At 40.0% G+C, this 15,762-nt stretch overlaps 1 protein-coding gene across 22 annotated transcripts in view; it reads left to right on the forward strand.

The window, feature by feature from the left end:
- Positions 1-15,762, forward strand: part of LOC126291418 (zinc finger protein 501-like) — a 235,455-nt gene that overhangs the window by 19,886 nt on the left and 199,807 nt on the right. For all 22 annotated transcript variants that reach the window (XM_049984923.1, XM_049984927.1, XM_049984918.1 and 19 more), the window contains exon 2: positions 1,526-1,588. In XM_049984923.1, coding sequence (XP_049840880.1) covers positions 1,526-1,588 — 63 coding nt within the window. The remainder of the gene's footprint in view (positions 1-1,525; positions 1,589-15,762) is intronic.

Consider the following 15,762-nt stretch of genomic DNA (forward strand, 5'->3'; position numbering starts at 1 on the left):
GCCGTCAAATATATGGCATGCTTTGTAGGCACAAAGATAAATACTGGCGCCAAAACTTCTGCGTCAGTAAATAAAAAAAAGGTGGAAGACGAGATTTTTTTCTCCGCCCCGAGTTTCGACCACTGCATTTTCATACAGTATCCAACGAAGTAAATACAAATTCCGTATTGTTCATCTTCGAATGTAGCAGAATTTCAATGTAGTAAGAAAATCCGACTGGCAAGACTGGGATATTTGTCTGAATTTTTTCCTACCTGTGAGAAGAGATTGTTGCTAATAGGAACCTGATGAAATGTGAATCACATGCAGTATTCTCCTCACCATAAGAATAATACGAATATAAACATTTTGCCATGTATCCTTTCGTGTTTGCTGCTATCACATTTAAATCCTGTATGCATAATAAACTACGAAACTAGAGTGAGCACCAGCAAACGCGGAAGAATATACATATCGTGCCATGTTTATATTCGTATTATTCTTATGCCTAATAGTGATACAGTCAGAAATGAAGCACGGCAACTGACTAGATTTCTAAATCTAAGCTGACTCTAATTTCTGTGCAGAATTTGATTCGGAGAAAAATTTTCGCCTAACTCTCGTTCAGAACATGTTCTATCATACGCAGTGTATTATTTGGTTCTTGTTGATCATTATCAAAGAATGCAGCTGTGTAAGTAACAACAAATAGCAGTCTCTTGCCATTGTTTCGCTAATGAGACGAGTCCTCTCTTTTTGTTTTTATATTGTAAACGGCGGTAGAGCGCTCAAAAGCAAGCCATGCCCCGAACGGAGACATGCCTTAAACACGCACTATCAGACTGCGACAAACGATGCATGACACAGTACAGCAATGCATTTTCAGCTTAGAGTGACGTAAACACCTACAACAAAGAATACGGCGCTTATCAGATCAAAGAAAAATAAGCAATCAATCCAAACCAGACGAAGCACGTGAAAAAGGAAGGGTACCCGTATAAATAGGGACGGAGCGCCTGACGCATAGCAATGGCTACCTGGTAAAACTCAACTGCTAAGCTTACGACTCGAACCAAACTACTGTAGCGGTATCGTCATTCATTCGACCTAAATTGTGTCTCATATTACAATGGACCAACTTTGTTTCGGTTTGGAGGTGCGACCCTAAAACTTTTCTCTCCCATTGAATTTCGAGTCTCAAATTTCAGGTGCGGCTTAGATTCGGAATTTTTTTTCCTTTATTTTGAGTTATTTTTCAGGTGCGGCTTATATTCGAGTGCGGCTTAGATTCCAGTAAATACAGTATTTAGACACATAAAGTAACCCAGAAGTAATTTCTGTGATCATCTGTTTGAGTATATTAGGGGCCAGCAGTCGGTGCTTATGCCTGTTAATGTGTAATTTGTCTTGTTCTACACCCCTGATGGTTGTCCTCTACATGGGGTTTATGGAACACCATCTACAAATAATGAGCAGGTCTTCTCTCTGCTCATTTTGGTCTTCTTTCTCTTTGTGCTAATTTGTCTGGCCTGTTTTCTGTTTACAGGAATGTACAGAAGAGGTAGAGGCAGCTGCAGAATGTGCTGAAATGAAAGACATTGAAGAACCAGTAAGTAATATTAAAGTAAATGTTTCCAGAATGAGATTTTCACTCTGCAGCAGAGTGTGCGCTGATATGAAACTTCCTTTCAGATTAAAACTGTGTGCCCGACCGAGACTCGAACTCGGGACCTTTGCCTTTCGCAGGCAAGTGCCCTACCATCTGAGCTACCCGAGCACGACTCACGCCCCGTCCTCACAGCTTTACTTCTGCCAGTTCCTCGTCTCCTACTTTCCAAACTTTACAGAAGCTCTCCTGCGAACCTTGCAGAACTAGCACTCCTGGAAAATAGGATATTGCGGAGATAGGGCTTAGTCACAGCGTGGAGGGATGTTTCCAGAATGAGATTTTCACTCTGCAGCAGAGTATGCGCTGATGTGAAACTTGTTCGGGTAGCAGGGTGGCGCAGTGGCTAGCACACTGGACTCGCATTCGGGAGGACGATGGTTCAGTCCCGTGTCCGGCCGTCCTGATTTAGGTTTTCCGTGATTTCCCTAAATTGCTCCAGGCAAATGCCGGGATGGTTCCTTTGAAAGGGCACGGCTGATTTCCTTCCCCGTCCTTCCCTAATCCAGTGAGACCGATGACCTCACAGTTTGGTCTCTTCCCCCAAAACGATCCAACCCCAACCCACAAGGCCATCAGACAGAGAAGACATTAATTGTATCTTGCCAGTAGCACACTTCACATACAACCATAATCTCTTTCGATTTTCTGCCAAGTTTTGAGACAAAGTTTTGTTGGAGAACTATTATAAGCATCTTGCATTGAAGTCTGCGCTAAATTTCAAGCTCCTGTTAAAGATCGCCAGTCTTGGAGATTTTGCGTCCGTTTAAATTTGGCATGTTTTTTTACATTGTCATGACTCGATTCGTGTACTAAGGATGATCAGCTCCATTATTTGTTAATTTATTTAGTATAAATTTCACAATTGCTACTGACACTGTGTCTTTTAATTCAAGCCACGTCTGGTCTACATTTACATTGTTAATTTGGAAGGCGTGGAGATTGACTCTCAGGAAGGAATCAAGTGAATTTTTATCTGCTTTCTTGAATAGGTGTATTTTTTGTTTATTTTTGGAGGATTTGGGGTTTACAATATTCAGTCTCACTACAATAACCCTGTGTTCACTAGTACCTGTATCCGTAGCAATAATTGTTATTATCTCAGGATTATTTGTTACTAAGAGGTCAAGGTGTTTTCACAACCATTTACTGTTTGCTTGGGATCATGAACTAACTGCTCAAGTACTTCTCAGAGAACGCATTTAACACAATTTCAGATGATGTTTTGTGTGTAATTCCATATTTAAACATGTATTTTCGCCAACATATTGAGGGTAAATTAAAGTCACCACCAACTATAACTGTATATCGGGTTGTTGTTGTTGTTGTTGCTGTTGCTGTTGTGATCTTCAATCCTGAGACTGGTTTGATACAGCTCTCCATGCTACTCTGTCCTGTGCAAACTTCATGTCCCAGTACGACTGCAACCTACATCATTCTGAATTTTTTTAGTGTATTCATCTCTTGGTCTCCCTCTGTGATTTTTACCCTCCACACTGCCCTCCAATGCTAAATTGGTGATCCTTGATGCCTCATAATATGCCCTACCAACCAATCCCTTCTTCTAGTCAAGTTGTGCCACAAATTTCTCTTCTCTACAATTCTATTCAATACCTCCTCATTAGTTATGTGATCTACCCGTCTAACCTTCAGTATTCTTCTGTAGCACCACATTTCACAAACTTCTATTCTCTTTTTGTCTAAACTATTTATCATCCATGTTTCACTTCCATACAAAATACTCTCAGAAACGACTTCCTAACACTTAAATCTACACTCGATGTTAACAAATATCTCTCCTTCAGAAATAATTTCCTTGCCATTGCCAGTCTACATTTTATATCCTCTCTACTTCAACCATCATCAGTTATTTTGCTCCTCAAATAGCAAAACTCCTTTACTACTTTAAGTGTCTCATTTCCTAATCTAATTCTCTCAGCATCACCTGACTTAATTCGACTACATTCCATTATCCTGGTTTTGTTTTTGTTGATGTTCATCTTATATCCTCCTTTCAAGACACTGTCCATTCCATTCAACTGCTCTTCCAAGCCATTTGCTGTCTCTGATAGAATTACAATGTCATGGATTTTAAATCCTACTTCGAATTTTTCTTTTGTTTCCTTTACTGCTTGCTTAATATACAGACTGAATAACATCGGGTAGAGGCTACAACCCTGTCGCACTCCCTTCCCAACCACTGCTTCCCTTTCATGTCACTCGACTCTTATAACTGCCATCTGGTTTCTGTACAAATTGTAAATAGCCTTTAGCTCCCTGTTTTGTACCCCTGCCGCCTTTAGAATTTGAAAGAGAGTATTCCAGTCAACATTGTCAAAAGCTTTCTCTAAGTCTACAAATGCTAGAAACGTAGGTTTCCCTTTCCTTAATCTTTCCTCTAAGATAAGTCGTAAGGTCAGTATTGCCTCTCATGTTCCAACATTTCTACAGAATCCAAACAGATCTTCCCTGAGGTCGTCTTCTAACAGTTTTTCCATTCGTCTGTAAAGAATTCATGTTAGTATTTTGCAGCTGTGACTTATTAAACTGATTGTTCGGTAATCTTCACATCTGGCAACGCCTGCTTTCTTTGGGATTGGAATTATTATATTCTTCTTGAAGTCTGAGGGCATTTCACCTGTCTCATACATCTTTCTCACCAGATGGTAGAGTTTTGTCAGGACTGGCTCTTCCAAGGCTGTCAGTAGTTCTAATGGAATGGCGTCTACTCCTGGGGCCTTGTTTCGACTCAGGTCTCTCAGTGCTCTGTCAAACTCTACACGCAGTATCGTATCTCCCATTTCATCTTCATCTACATCCCCTTCCATTTCTATAATATTGTCCTTAAGAACATCACCCTTGTATAGACCCTCTATATACTCCTTCCACCTCTCTGCTTTCCCTTCTTTGCTTAGAACTGGGTTTCTATCTGAGCTCTTGATATTCATGCAAGTGGTTCTCTTTTCTCCAAAGGTCTCTTTAATTTTCCTGTAGGTAGTATCTGTCTTACCCCTAGTGAGATAAGTCTCTACATCCTTACATTTGTCCTGTAGCCATCCCTCCTGTCAGGTATGTTTTTGAAATCCCACTTAAGTTTTCTTTGAACCTTTCAGCAATTGTATCATTTTAATTGGGAGATTGGTAAGAGGATCCAATTATTAATGTATTTTGGTTGCCAAGTATGACCTGTGCCCATATTAACTCAGAGGAACTATCTACTTCAATTTCTCGACAAGCTGAACTACTTCTAACAGCAACAAGCACGCTACCGCCAACTGTGTTTAGCCTATCCTTTTGGAACACCATTACGTTCTTCGCAAAATTTCCGGCTGAACTTATCTCTGGCTTTAGCCAGCTTTCAGTTCCTATAACGATTTGTGTATCAGTGCTTTCTATTAGTGTGTGGAGCTCTGGTACTTTCCCAACACAGCTATGACAATTTACAACTATTATGTCGATGGTTCCTGTACCTATGTGCTTCCTGTGTTTGGCCTGTATCCTATGTGACTGAAGCCCTTCTCATGTTTTCCTGAGACACTCTAACCTAAGAAACAGTCCAGTCCGTGCCACACAGGCCCTGCTACCCGTGTAGTCACTGCCTGTGTGTGGTGGACTTCTGACCCATTCAGCAGAACCGAAAATCCAACCATCCTATAGTGCAAGTTGGGGAATCTGCAGCCCACATGATCACAGAACTCTCTGAGTCTTTGATTCAGACCCTCCGCTTGGCTCTGTACCAGGGGTCCTCAATAGGTCTTGTCGACTATGTTGCAAATGGTCAGCTCTGTTTTCATCTCCTGAGCAAGACAGGCAGCCTTTACCACTTCTGTTAGCCACTCAAAACCAGAGAGAATCTCTTCTGATCCAAAGCAACACACATCATTGGTAACAACGTGAGCCACCACCTGCAGTTGGCTGCACCCTGTGCTCCTCATGGCATCCAGAAGGAGCCCTTCGGAAAAGACCTCCTCACACTTAAATTTATATTAGTTGTTAAAAAATTCCTCCTTTTCAGAAATTCCTTTTTTTGCTATAGCCAGTGTACATTTTATATTCTCTCTACTTTGCCTATCATTAGTAATCTTGCTTTCCAAATATCAATACTTATTTACTGCTTCAGCTGTCTCATTTGTATATCCCATTGCCTCATCATCATCACCTTCTTCTTCAGGCTACCTTAGTCCCCTGCTGAATTACAGGCCTCCTCCACCTGTTTCTGTTTTCCTCGGTTTTGAGCCACTTGGTACCATTCTGTTCCAGCCACCAGCATCACATCATCAAGCCCTCTCTTTTGGGGCCTTCCAATGTCCCTCTTGTTGTCCCACGGTCTCCAGCGAACAATTCTAGGAGTCCACAAGCTGTAGTCTTGTCGAGCTACATGCCCGACTCATTGCTACTTCAGTTTTCCATTTCTCTCTAGGATGTCTGTTACTTTTGTTCTCCTTCTAACGTCCTCTGATTGGAATCTTTCCATGAGGCAGACTCCTACCATCTGTCACTCTATAGCTCGTAGGTGCACTTTGGCTTACGAGCTCTTGTCTCAGTAAGAGTCAAGTTTCCAGGCTGTAAGTTGGGACTATTAGTATGCACACGAGCCCAACCCTCTCATCCATGTCACGGGAGGCGGGCACTGGCACCAAGTAGTGGGTTGCCTGTAGGGGTGAAGTACAGTTGCGACTATGTGTGCCCTGAGACTGCTACAGTAGCTGTGAAGGCCCTGCAGGAGCCCCGAAAAGAGATTGCAAATGGGGCTCTGGTGAAGCTACTGTAGACCGTGCGAGCCACTAGTGGATAATCCATTTGCTTTTGGCAATCAAACAAGCCTCGAATCAAAACCAGTGCTAAAAGTGACAAAGCCACTGAGCAGATCTGCCAGGTGTGATGGCAGAAAGACAGGTTTGTACGAAGAAATATATAAGAATCAGGATTATTATTGGTGTCTCCTCAGAAAGGGATGCAAGAATCCAGATTTCACAGATAGTGACAGAAAGCAGGGTGGCTTTTCTTCTAGAAATCCTGGAATTCTGAGAGAATTACATGTTATCTGGAAAAATGAGGGAAAGCTCAGGGAATTTCATAAGATCCGAGGGCAATTTAATTTTAATGGAGTTTTATAAGTTACAAATTTTAAAATAGTTAATGCCTCAGAGTATGTTAATCATACGAATATTGTTCCAGATAAATTATTGATATTCAAAACTGGGGTGAAACTGTCACTTATAGCTGTATACAGGTTGGGAGGGAAGTAACTGTGTATCATTAAATGCCTGTTATGTTTTTAATTTTGATAGAGTAATATTGGAAGTAGGACAGACATACAGAACATTAAATAGGATAGTTATTTTTATGCCGCGTAGTACCGACAGTGGCTGCGAGAAGTGGTTCACTCGATAGTGACAAATATGGACGATCACCTTACAATTAGAGAATGAGCACAGAGTGGTTCATGCTATGTGGTTTGGAATTTGATTGTTCTTGTGCAGAGATGGTTGCATATGGTGAAGGGAAGGAATGCCACAATTCGTGTGGACACAATAAAGAATTATCACATGAAGCAAAACACAAAGCAAATGGCCATAGTTTGGTAAAGGATGCAGCAAAAACAGGCCATCTGTCCATGCCTCATTGCCCTGAGAATGTGAGGATTGTTAAAAACATGTTCAGTCATAACCCAGGGAAATTGACATGCCAGGTAGCTCGTGTGTCAGGTGCAAAAAAAAAAAAAAAAAAAAAACTTTTGGCTATGGAAACCCCATTATGTGCAGTAGCTGTCAGCAGAAGACTGCGACTGCAGAATGCAGTGTGGGGAACTCATGTTGGATTTTGGTACGAAGGTTGGCCTCAGTTGTTTCACAACATCCTCATTCCATGTGCAAGGTTTCATCAATTGACACAGTTGCGGTTACTGGGTGGCACAGGATCCTAGAGGTATGCATTCTCATCCAAAAGTGAACCATGTGGTGTGGAATAATGGCTACAAATTGGGCCATATCTCGTGCGTGGCAGAACAAACGGGGAACGATTCCTTCAAATTCTTCAGGACTACCTTTGGCCCACAGTATCCGGATGGGAAAATACTGACGACATTATCTTCGTGCAAGATGGCACACTGCCTCACTTTGCAAATGTCGTGTTGAACTGGTTGAATAAGAAGGTTCCAGGATGTTGGCTGGGGTGACGTGGGCCTCATGAATGTCTTGCGAGAAATCCAGACCGGACACCCGACCGTTTTTTTAAATATATATATATATATATAAAAAACAAAGATTCCAAGACTTACCAAGCGGGAAAGCGCCGGCAGACAGACACATGAACAAAACACACAAACACACACACAGAATTACTAGCTTTCGCAACCGATGGTTGGAGAGGGAAAGAGAGGGAAAGACGAAAGGATGTGGGTTTTAAGGGAGAGGGTAAGGAGTCATTCCAATCCCGGGAGCGGAAAGGCTGGAAGGTCTTAAAGTAGTAAAGGAGTTTTGCCATTTGGGGACCAAAATAACTGATGATGGTCGAAGTAGAGAGGATATAAAATGTAGACTGGCAATGGCAAGAAAAGTGTTTCTGAAGAAGAGAAATTTGATAAAATCGAGTATAGATTTAAGTTTCAGGAAGACATTTCTGAAAGTATTTGTATGGAGTGTAGCCATGTATGGAAGTGAAACATGGACGATAAATAGTTTGGACAAGAAGAGAATAGAAGCTTTTGAAATGTGGTGCTACAGAAGAATGCTGAAGAGTAGATGGGTGGATCACATAACTAATGAGGAAGTATTGAATCGTGTCTGTGTACGTGCGGATGGATATGTGTGTGTGTGTGTGTGCGAGTGTACACCTGTCCTTTTTTTCCCCTAAGGGAAGTCTTTCCGCTCCCGGGATTGGAATGACTCCTTACCCTCTCCCTTAAAACCCACATCCTTTCGTCTTTCCCTCTCCTTCCTGAAGAAGCAACCATCGGTTGCGAAAGCTAGTAATTCTGTGTGTGTGTTTGTGTGTTTTGTTCATGTGCCTGTCTGCCAGCGCTTTCCCACTTGGTAAGTCTTGGAATCTTTGTTTTTAATATATTTTTCCCATGTGGAAGTTTCTTTCTATTATATATATATATATATATATATATATATATATATATATATATATATATATATATATATATATATATATTAAAAATAAAGATTCCAAGACTTACCAAGCGGGAAAGCGCCGGCAGACAGGCACATGAACAAAACACACAAACACACACACAGAATTACAAGCTTTCGCAACTGGCAGTTGTTTCGTCAGGAAGGAAGGAAGGAGAGGGAAAAATGAAAGGGTGTGGGTTTTAATATGTCTGCTTGTGTCTGTGTATGTGCGGATGGATATGTGTGTGTGTGTGTGTGCGAGTGTACACCTGTCCTTTTTTTCCCCTAAGGGAAGTCTTTCCGCTCCCGGGATTGGAATGACTCCTTACCCTCTCCCTTAAAACCCACACCCTTTCATTTTTCCCTCTCCTTCCTTCCTTCCTGACGAAGCAACTGCCAGTTGCGAAAGCTTGTAATTCTGTGTGTGTGTTTGTGTGTTTTGTTCATGTGCCTGTCTGCCGGCGCTTTCCCGCTTGGTAAGTCTTGGAATCTTTATTTTTAATATATTTTTCCCATGTGGAAGTTTCTTTCTGTTTTATATATATATATATATATATATATATATATATATATATATATATATATATATATATATATATGGGGCTGGGCAAAAGAGGAGGTGTACTGGACAAAACCTCACACATTGGATGAATTGGAAGAACAGAATCAGGAAGTTATTACCAACATCCCTCACAGTTTCCTCCAGAAATCTGTGAATTCCATTCCAGGTCTTTTGAGAGATTTAACAATGCCGCAGGTGCCTACATCAAAATTTAATGGACTTTTAACCTATGCAGTCATATTCCCATATAATGGTGTACATACTGTATTAATTTCAAATAAATTAAATACACAATTGCGTTCTGCCCTCCACCCCACTATCTGTATATCAGCTGGCTGAGAGGAGGAAAGGAAAGTCGTCGTCGTGGTGTGCCGCCACCCCCTGTTAATTTATCGGGAGCTTCTTATGACACAGGTCTTCCGTCTTTCTCCCCGTACCTGGAAACCTCAAGGATTTCTTTCCAGGTATGGTAAGCCACCCTGTAAAGGAACATACTGATAATGGGACAAAGTAAAGTAAGAAAGAAAGGGAACAGTAGTAAGGTGCTGGAGAAAGGATGTAAGATGAGGTGGTCAGAGACAAAGAAGAAATGCTCTCACAAGAACTGGCGAGTAAAGTGCTTACTGTGGAGAATGCAACTAATAGAATAATTAAACTTAAGGTAACAATGGAAGGAAATATTCTTGATGTAGTCCAGATTTGTGATCCCCAAATAAGATGTGAAACAGATGAGAAGGAAGAGTTTATCACTGAACTGCTCTAACATCTAACAAGGCTGGAAATGATAGAAGAGGATATGAAACAGTCATAGGAAGCCACAGAGAAAAATCACAGAAATCTGGAAGGTGTGGTATTATTAGACACATGTATGTGAAATAAATGACAGAAGTAAAAGTGATAACCATCATTAATCTTGACAGAGACCACAGGCTATAGGTAGAGATACAGAAGAAAGAAGAAATTTGGAAAAGGTGTGTATGGGGGAGGGGGGATGGTGAAAATAAAGTGCTGGAAACTGAGACAAATACAGGGAAAAGATTAAGAGACAGATTCCTAAAGATGAGAGGAAGGCTGTAGAGCAAAAATGGAGGATTTGTAGAACAGAAAAAACAGTCTTCGTTGCACAAGACAGGTTTATTTAATCTTCACAGGTGATGCATTTTGCCTGTTCTAGGCATCACCAGACAATCTGGAGAAATTACAAACTTGTATCAACATAAATTGCTATTAAGGCAATAATAAATGAATAAATTAAAAATATGAAGTGGAAGACATACACTGCTCTATGGAGCACAGGGTCACATGTGTGTTTCAGAGTGTGGTGAGGGTATAAACTTCAGCTCATAAAATAATGCACCATAGCTGAGCCTACCAATAAATATTCTTGCTAATCATAACTGAGGTGTCAAACGTGATTGAGAGTTCCGTAGAAGTGGAAGGTAACAGCCAGATAGACACTGTCAATGCTTCATTACACATGAATGTATGATGTAATGAAGGGTTGACAGTGGCTAACTGGCCGTTACCTCCCAGTTCTGTGGGACTTAATTATATTATAGTTAGCGTGAATATTTAATGGTAAACTCAGTTATGGTGTATTATGTTGTGAGCTGAAATTTATACTCTTCACCATCTCCTGAGACACAAATGTGGGTCTGGGCTCCAGAGTCTATCGGTATATATCTTCGTCTTGTTATTTTTAATTTACTCATTTATTATTGCCTTAATAGCAGTTTATGCTTATGTCAGTTTCTAATTTATACAGATTGTCTGATGATGCCTATAACAGGTGAAATGCATCACACATGAAGATTAAATAAACCTACGTTTTGCAACCACAGCTGTTTTATTCCTGTTCTAAAGATCTATTATGGTTGGTGTCCTAGTGCCACTGTGGTATTCATGGAGTGAAGTGATCTTAAAAGAATGGAGGTGCTTCAACAGGTCTTAGTGAAGGCTGCAGAAGAAACATGCGAAAGGACATCAATAAAAGTCAGACACAAAGAAACTCCATGGTGAAATGAGAGAATTGCAGAAGCTGTCAATAAGAATAACAATGCATGGAGAGAAGGGTTGCAAAAAAGAGCAGAACGTAGCATAACAGAAACAAATGGAAATGGCTAAGCTGAGCATCAAGGAATATGATAGAATTGGCAAAAATGATGTCTTGGGAAAATTTCATGAAACAAGTAGAAGAGAATTTTAAGGATGAAAAGAAGATATTGTACCACATATTAGTCAACAGAAGGTAGCAGAAGAAAATACTTCAAAGCCATCAACAAAGAAGGAGAACCCATGTGGGTGGAAGCAGAAATGTGGAAAGCAAGGAAGGAATACTTCCAAAAACGTTTTGAAGGACAGCATGAAACAAATACGGGTGATGATACAGAGGGGGATGAAAGAAGTAACACCATCACAGAGGAAACAGAAAGAGAATATTTGTAGATGTTGGGTGTAGAGAAAGCTGTATGAAGTGAAAAACGGCAAAGCTCCCTCAGTATGTGACATTGCAGTGGAAATGATCAGAGCTACAGGACCTATTGGAATTCATTGGCTGTGTAGAATAATGAGGATAGTATGGATGTGCAGAAAGATTCCTGATGTTGAATACAGTCAATTATTGACCTCTCTTCAGGAAGAGTAACAAGGCTCTGTGAGAATTACAGAGGAACAGCACTGCTGTGCCACTGCATGAAGATTGATGAAAAGATAATTTTACAGAAAATCAGGAATGAGATTTTTACCCAACTATAGGTGCTTTATTTTCAGCCAGACAGGCTGTAGAAAAGAAATGGGGATTTGGGGAAGACACCACAGATATAGATATAAAAGAGGCTTCTGAACTGCACCACTTCTGGTTCCAAGCCCGGGGCCTCATCTCGCAAGTGATGAGGAAGGAGGAGGGAGAAAAGTAACACCTAACAAAAAAAAAAAAAAAAAAAAAAAAAAAAAAAAAAAAAAAAAAACCTGGGTCCATCTGGCTCCACATGGTAGCAACCTGTGAGGGGCCCTGCCTAGGGTTACAGGTGAGGCCCCTAAATCCAGACACATCTGTGTGGTAGCCACCTGTATTCTGGTCAGTGTCTGTTGGCTATGTGAGATCGGCTTTGATTGAATCTTCTGGAACTCAAAACTTCAGTTGAAATTATGTGAGATTGTTCATGATTTCACCACCAAAACCTCAACACAAACCAATAATCATGAGAGAACAATGGGAAAGAATCCACTACCCTGGGCCCCAGTCAGTAAGACTGGGTAATAGACCTGATCATCGGATTCCAGGGGATCGGGCATGTCATGAAGAGAAGAATCGTGGGTTCTCAAAAACCCTCAAGACAAAGAGAATATTTTACATGGGAACACTCAACACAAACACACTACTGAAGCCAGGTAAATTGAAACAATTAACAAACTTCATGGATAAATTCAACATCAGAATTATGGCAATACAGAAAACACGACTCACAGTTGAGAACCACTTTGATTTGGAAAATTACAGAATATACAAGGGGAAACCAGACATAATCATCCCAGGAAGTAATCTCAAACTCTTCGGAACAGCATTTGTAGTACATAAATTAATACTGGACTCTGTAATAGATTTCAGCTCAAAATCAGAAAAAAATTCAACACTTACTATACTATCTGTAAACAAAGACAGTACACCAATTAGTGCACATCCCACCACAAATAATTACAACACAAAGAACCCAGAGATAATAGAAGAATTCTGGGAAGATCTGGAAGAAACTACCAGCAGAATCCCCAAGAATCACATAAAAATGTTACTAGGGGATTTCAATACCTAGTTAGATAAGGAAAGAAAATTACGAGACATGACAGGGAATCACACGGCCCGCAAGAGAACAAACAAAAATGGAGAGAAGTTGATAAATGTCTGCAGGAATTTTGAACTGAAAATCATGTCACCACAATTCCAGAAACCACACTGAAAATTAGTAACTTGGAAATCCCCTAAAAATGCTCTAGGAGAATTTCAGATAGACCACCTAGCAATATCCATGAAAAATGCTAGAGAAATAATGAACATAAGAACTAGGAAAGGAGTTTTTGAGTTTGATCATCACCTTCTCCAAATCAAAGCAAAATTTATACCCAACAGACAAATCGAGAGAACAAAAGACATTTCAGAACAGATGCAGAGTACCTGCAACTAAACAAGAAAGAAATAATAGAAGAAATTATGAAAATCAACAGCAACAACTGGACAGAATTCTCAGAAAAAATGAGAGAACTGATAAAATTGGGGCTACCATCGAGAAAAAGGAAACATCAATGGTAGAACATGACATGCGACAGAGCCATAGAAGACAGAATACAAGCCTGGAAAAAATTTAACAGCCATAGAACACAAGAAAAATGGGAAGAATTCAACAGGATACAAAAAAACCCTCCAAAAATAATCCACACACAAAAAAAGGCTACGAAAAGAGCAGGTTGAAGTAGATAGAAGAAGACTTCACCAGAAACAACACACCGAATTTTTACAAAATATTCAGAGAAAATATGACAGGATATTGACCTCCAATCTCATACTTCAAAAGACAAGATGGAACATTGGAGACAAATCCGAAGAAAAACTGTGAAATATTAGCTCGATACTTTGACACATTACTCATCTGCAGTGAACCAAAACAGAGATTACTGTTTACAAAACCAGAACCTAACCAGGACTCTGAACCTCCAACACAGGAAGAAATAGTGAAATAATAAAATCAGTAAAAAATAACAAAGCACCAGGAGAAGATGGACTGATTGCAGAAATATGGAAATTAGATCATGAAAACATTACACCCAAAATACACAGAATAATCAGAAACATCTGGGAAACAAAAAAGGTGCCGGAAGAATGGAAGTCAGCCCTAATACATCCCCTCCACAAGAAAGGAGACAAAACAACTTTCCTCGTAGTTTCTTCCAGAGCCTAATAACTATAGAGGAATTTATTTACTGCCTGTAACATACAAAATTCTGTCCAAAGCTCTGTTAAATCACCTACAACCTCAGATAGATACACATATCAGAGAGTACCAGTAATGGTTAAGGAAGGGAAGATCGTGCAGTGAACAGATCTGGTGTTTGAGAACAGTATTAACAATGAGAAAGTACAGAAACACCACAATAACATTTGTTGTTTTCATGAAGACCTACGATTCCATAGACAGAGAAACACTTTTCAGTACCCTGGAGGAAATGAAGGTAGAAAAGAAGACCAGAAATTTACTCCAGGAAACATTAACAAATTCTTAATCCAAACTGAAGTTCATGGGAGAGATCCCGGAATCGTTTGAAATCAAGACAGGAGTGAGACAGGGAGGTGGTCTGTCACGCACTTTATTTAATGCAGTTTTAGAGAAAATAATCAGGACATGGGACAAAGGAGTCAATGGGGTAAAGATGGAGAGGCACAAAAATAGAACCATCAAAATAAAAGACTGGCCTTTGTCAATGATATAGCCATCGTAACAAATCAGAAAAGAAGCCAAAGAAGCCCTAGAGACACTAAATGAAATTGCAGCCAGAACAGAACTACAAACTTTGTATGAAAAAACCCAGTACATGGACACAAAATCCACAGACAGAAACCCACTGGTAACAAAGTATGGAAAGATAGCATAAATAGAAAGTTTTATATACCTGAGAGAGATTATACAGAAAACTAAACTCTACAGCCAATGAAGAAAGAGTCGCAAAGTTACAAAAAGCTTACAGACTACACGGAACCAATACAACAAAAGAAATATTTCTGTGAATGCCAAATTAAAACATTACAACACAGTAGTCTTACCAGAAGCCTTGTATGCCTCAGAATCAACAGTAATCAAGGGAAGAACGAAAATCAAGGAAATGGAAAAGCAAGAGAGGAAAATTCTGAGAAAGATCTGTGGGCCAGTTCAGAGACCGGGGATCTGGATAAAAAGACTGACAAAAGAACTGTACTAACAGGCAGGGACAATCACAGATAACATCAGAAAAAGACGGGCTAAATTCTATGGGCACATTTATAGGATGAACGAAAATAGGCTGATCAAGAAGATTTTTAACATAGTGTTGAGTAATACGATGAAAACTAACTGGACAAAGGAAACCATGGAAGACCTCAAGAAACTAAATATCTCCACAGAAGAAATAACAAACAGAGAAATTACAGGGAAAAAAATCAGGAAACAGAAATTCGAGGAAACACCAAAAGAGAAGAAACCAGGAAAGAAGTGGTCAGAAGAGAGGAAGAAGAAACACAGTGAATATATGAGAGGTTTGTGGGAACAAAAAAGAAAGAGACAAAAAAGGTGCTGTGAAAACTGATTGGTGTTTTAATGCTCTCCTAAATGGGGAATTAATGATAGATTAGTGATATGCTCTGATTATTTTCAAGGGAAGTCCCAAATTATTTATTTGCAATGGTTTTAACT

This window comes from Schistocerca gregaria, chromosome 9 (assembly GCF_023897955.1).
Source record: "Schistocerca gregaria isolate iqSchGreg1 chromosome 9, iqSchGreg1.2, whole genome shotgun sequence".
In the NCBI taxonomy this organism is placed as follows: Eukaryota; Metazoa; Arthropoda; class Insecta; order Orthoptera; family Acrididae; genus Schistocerca; species Schistocerca gregaria.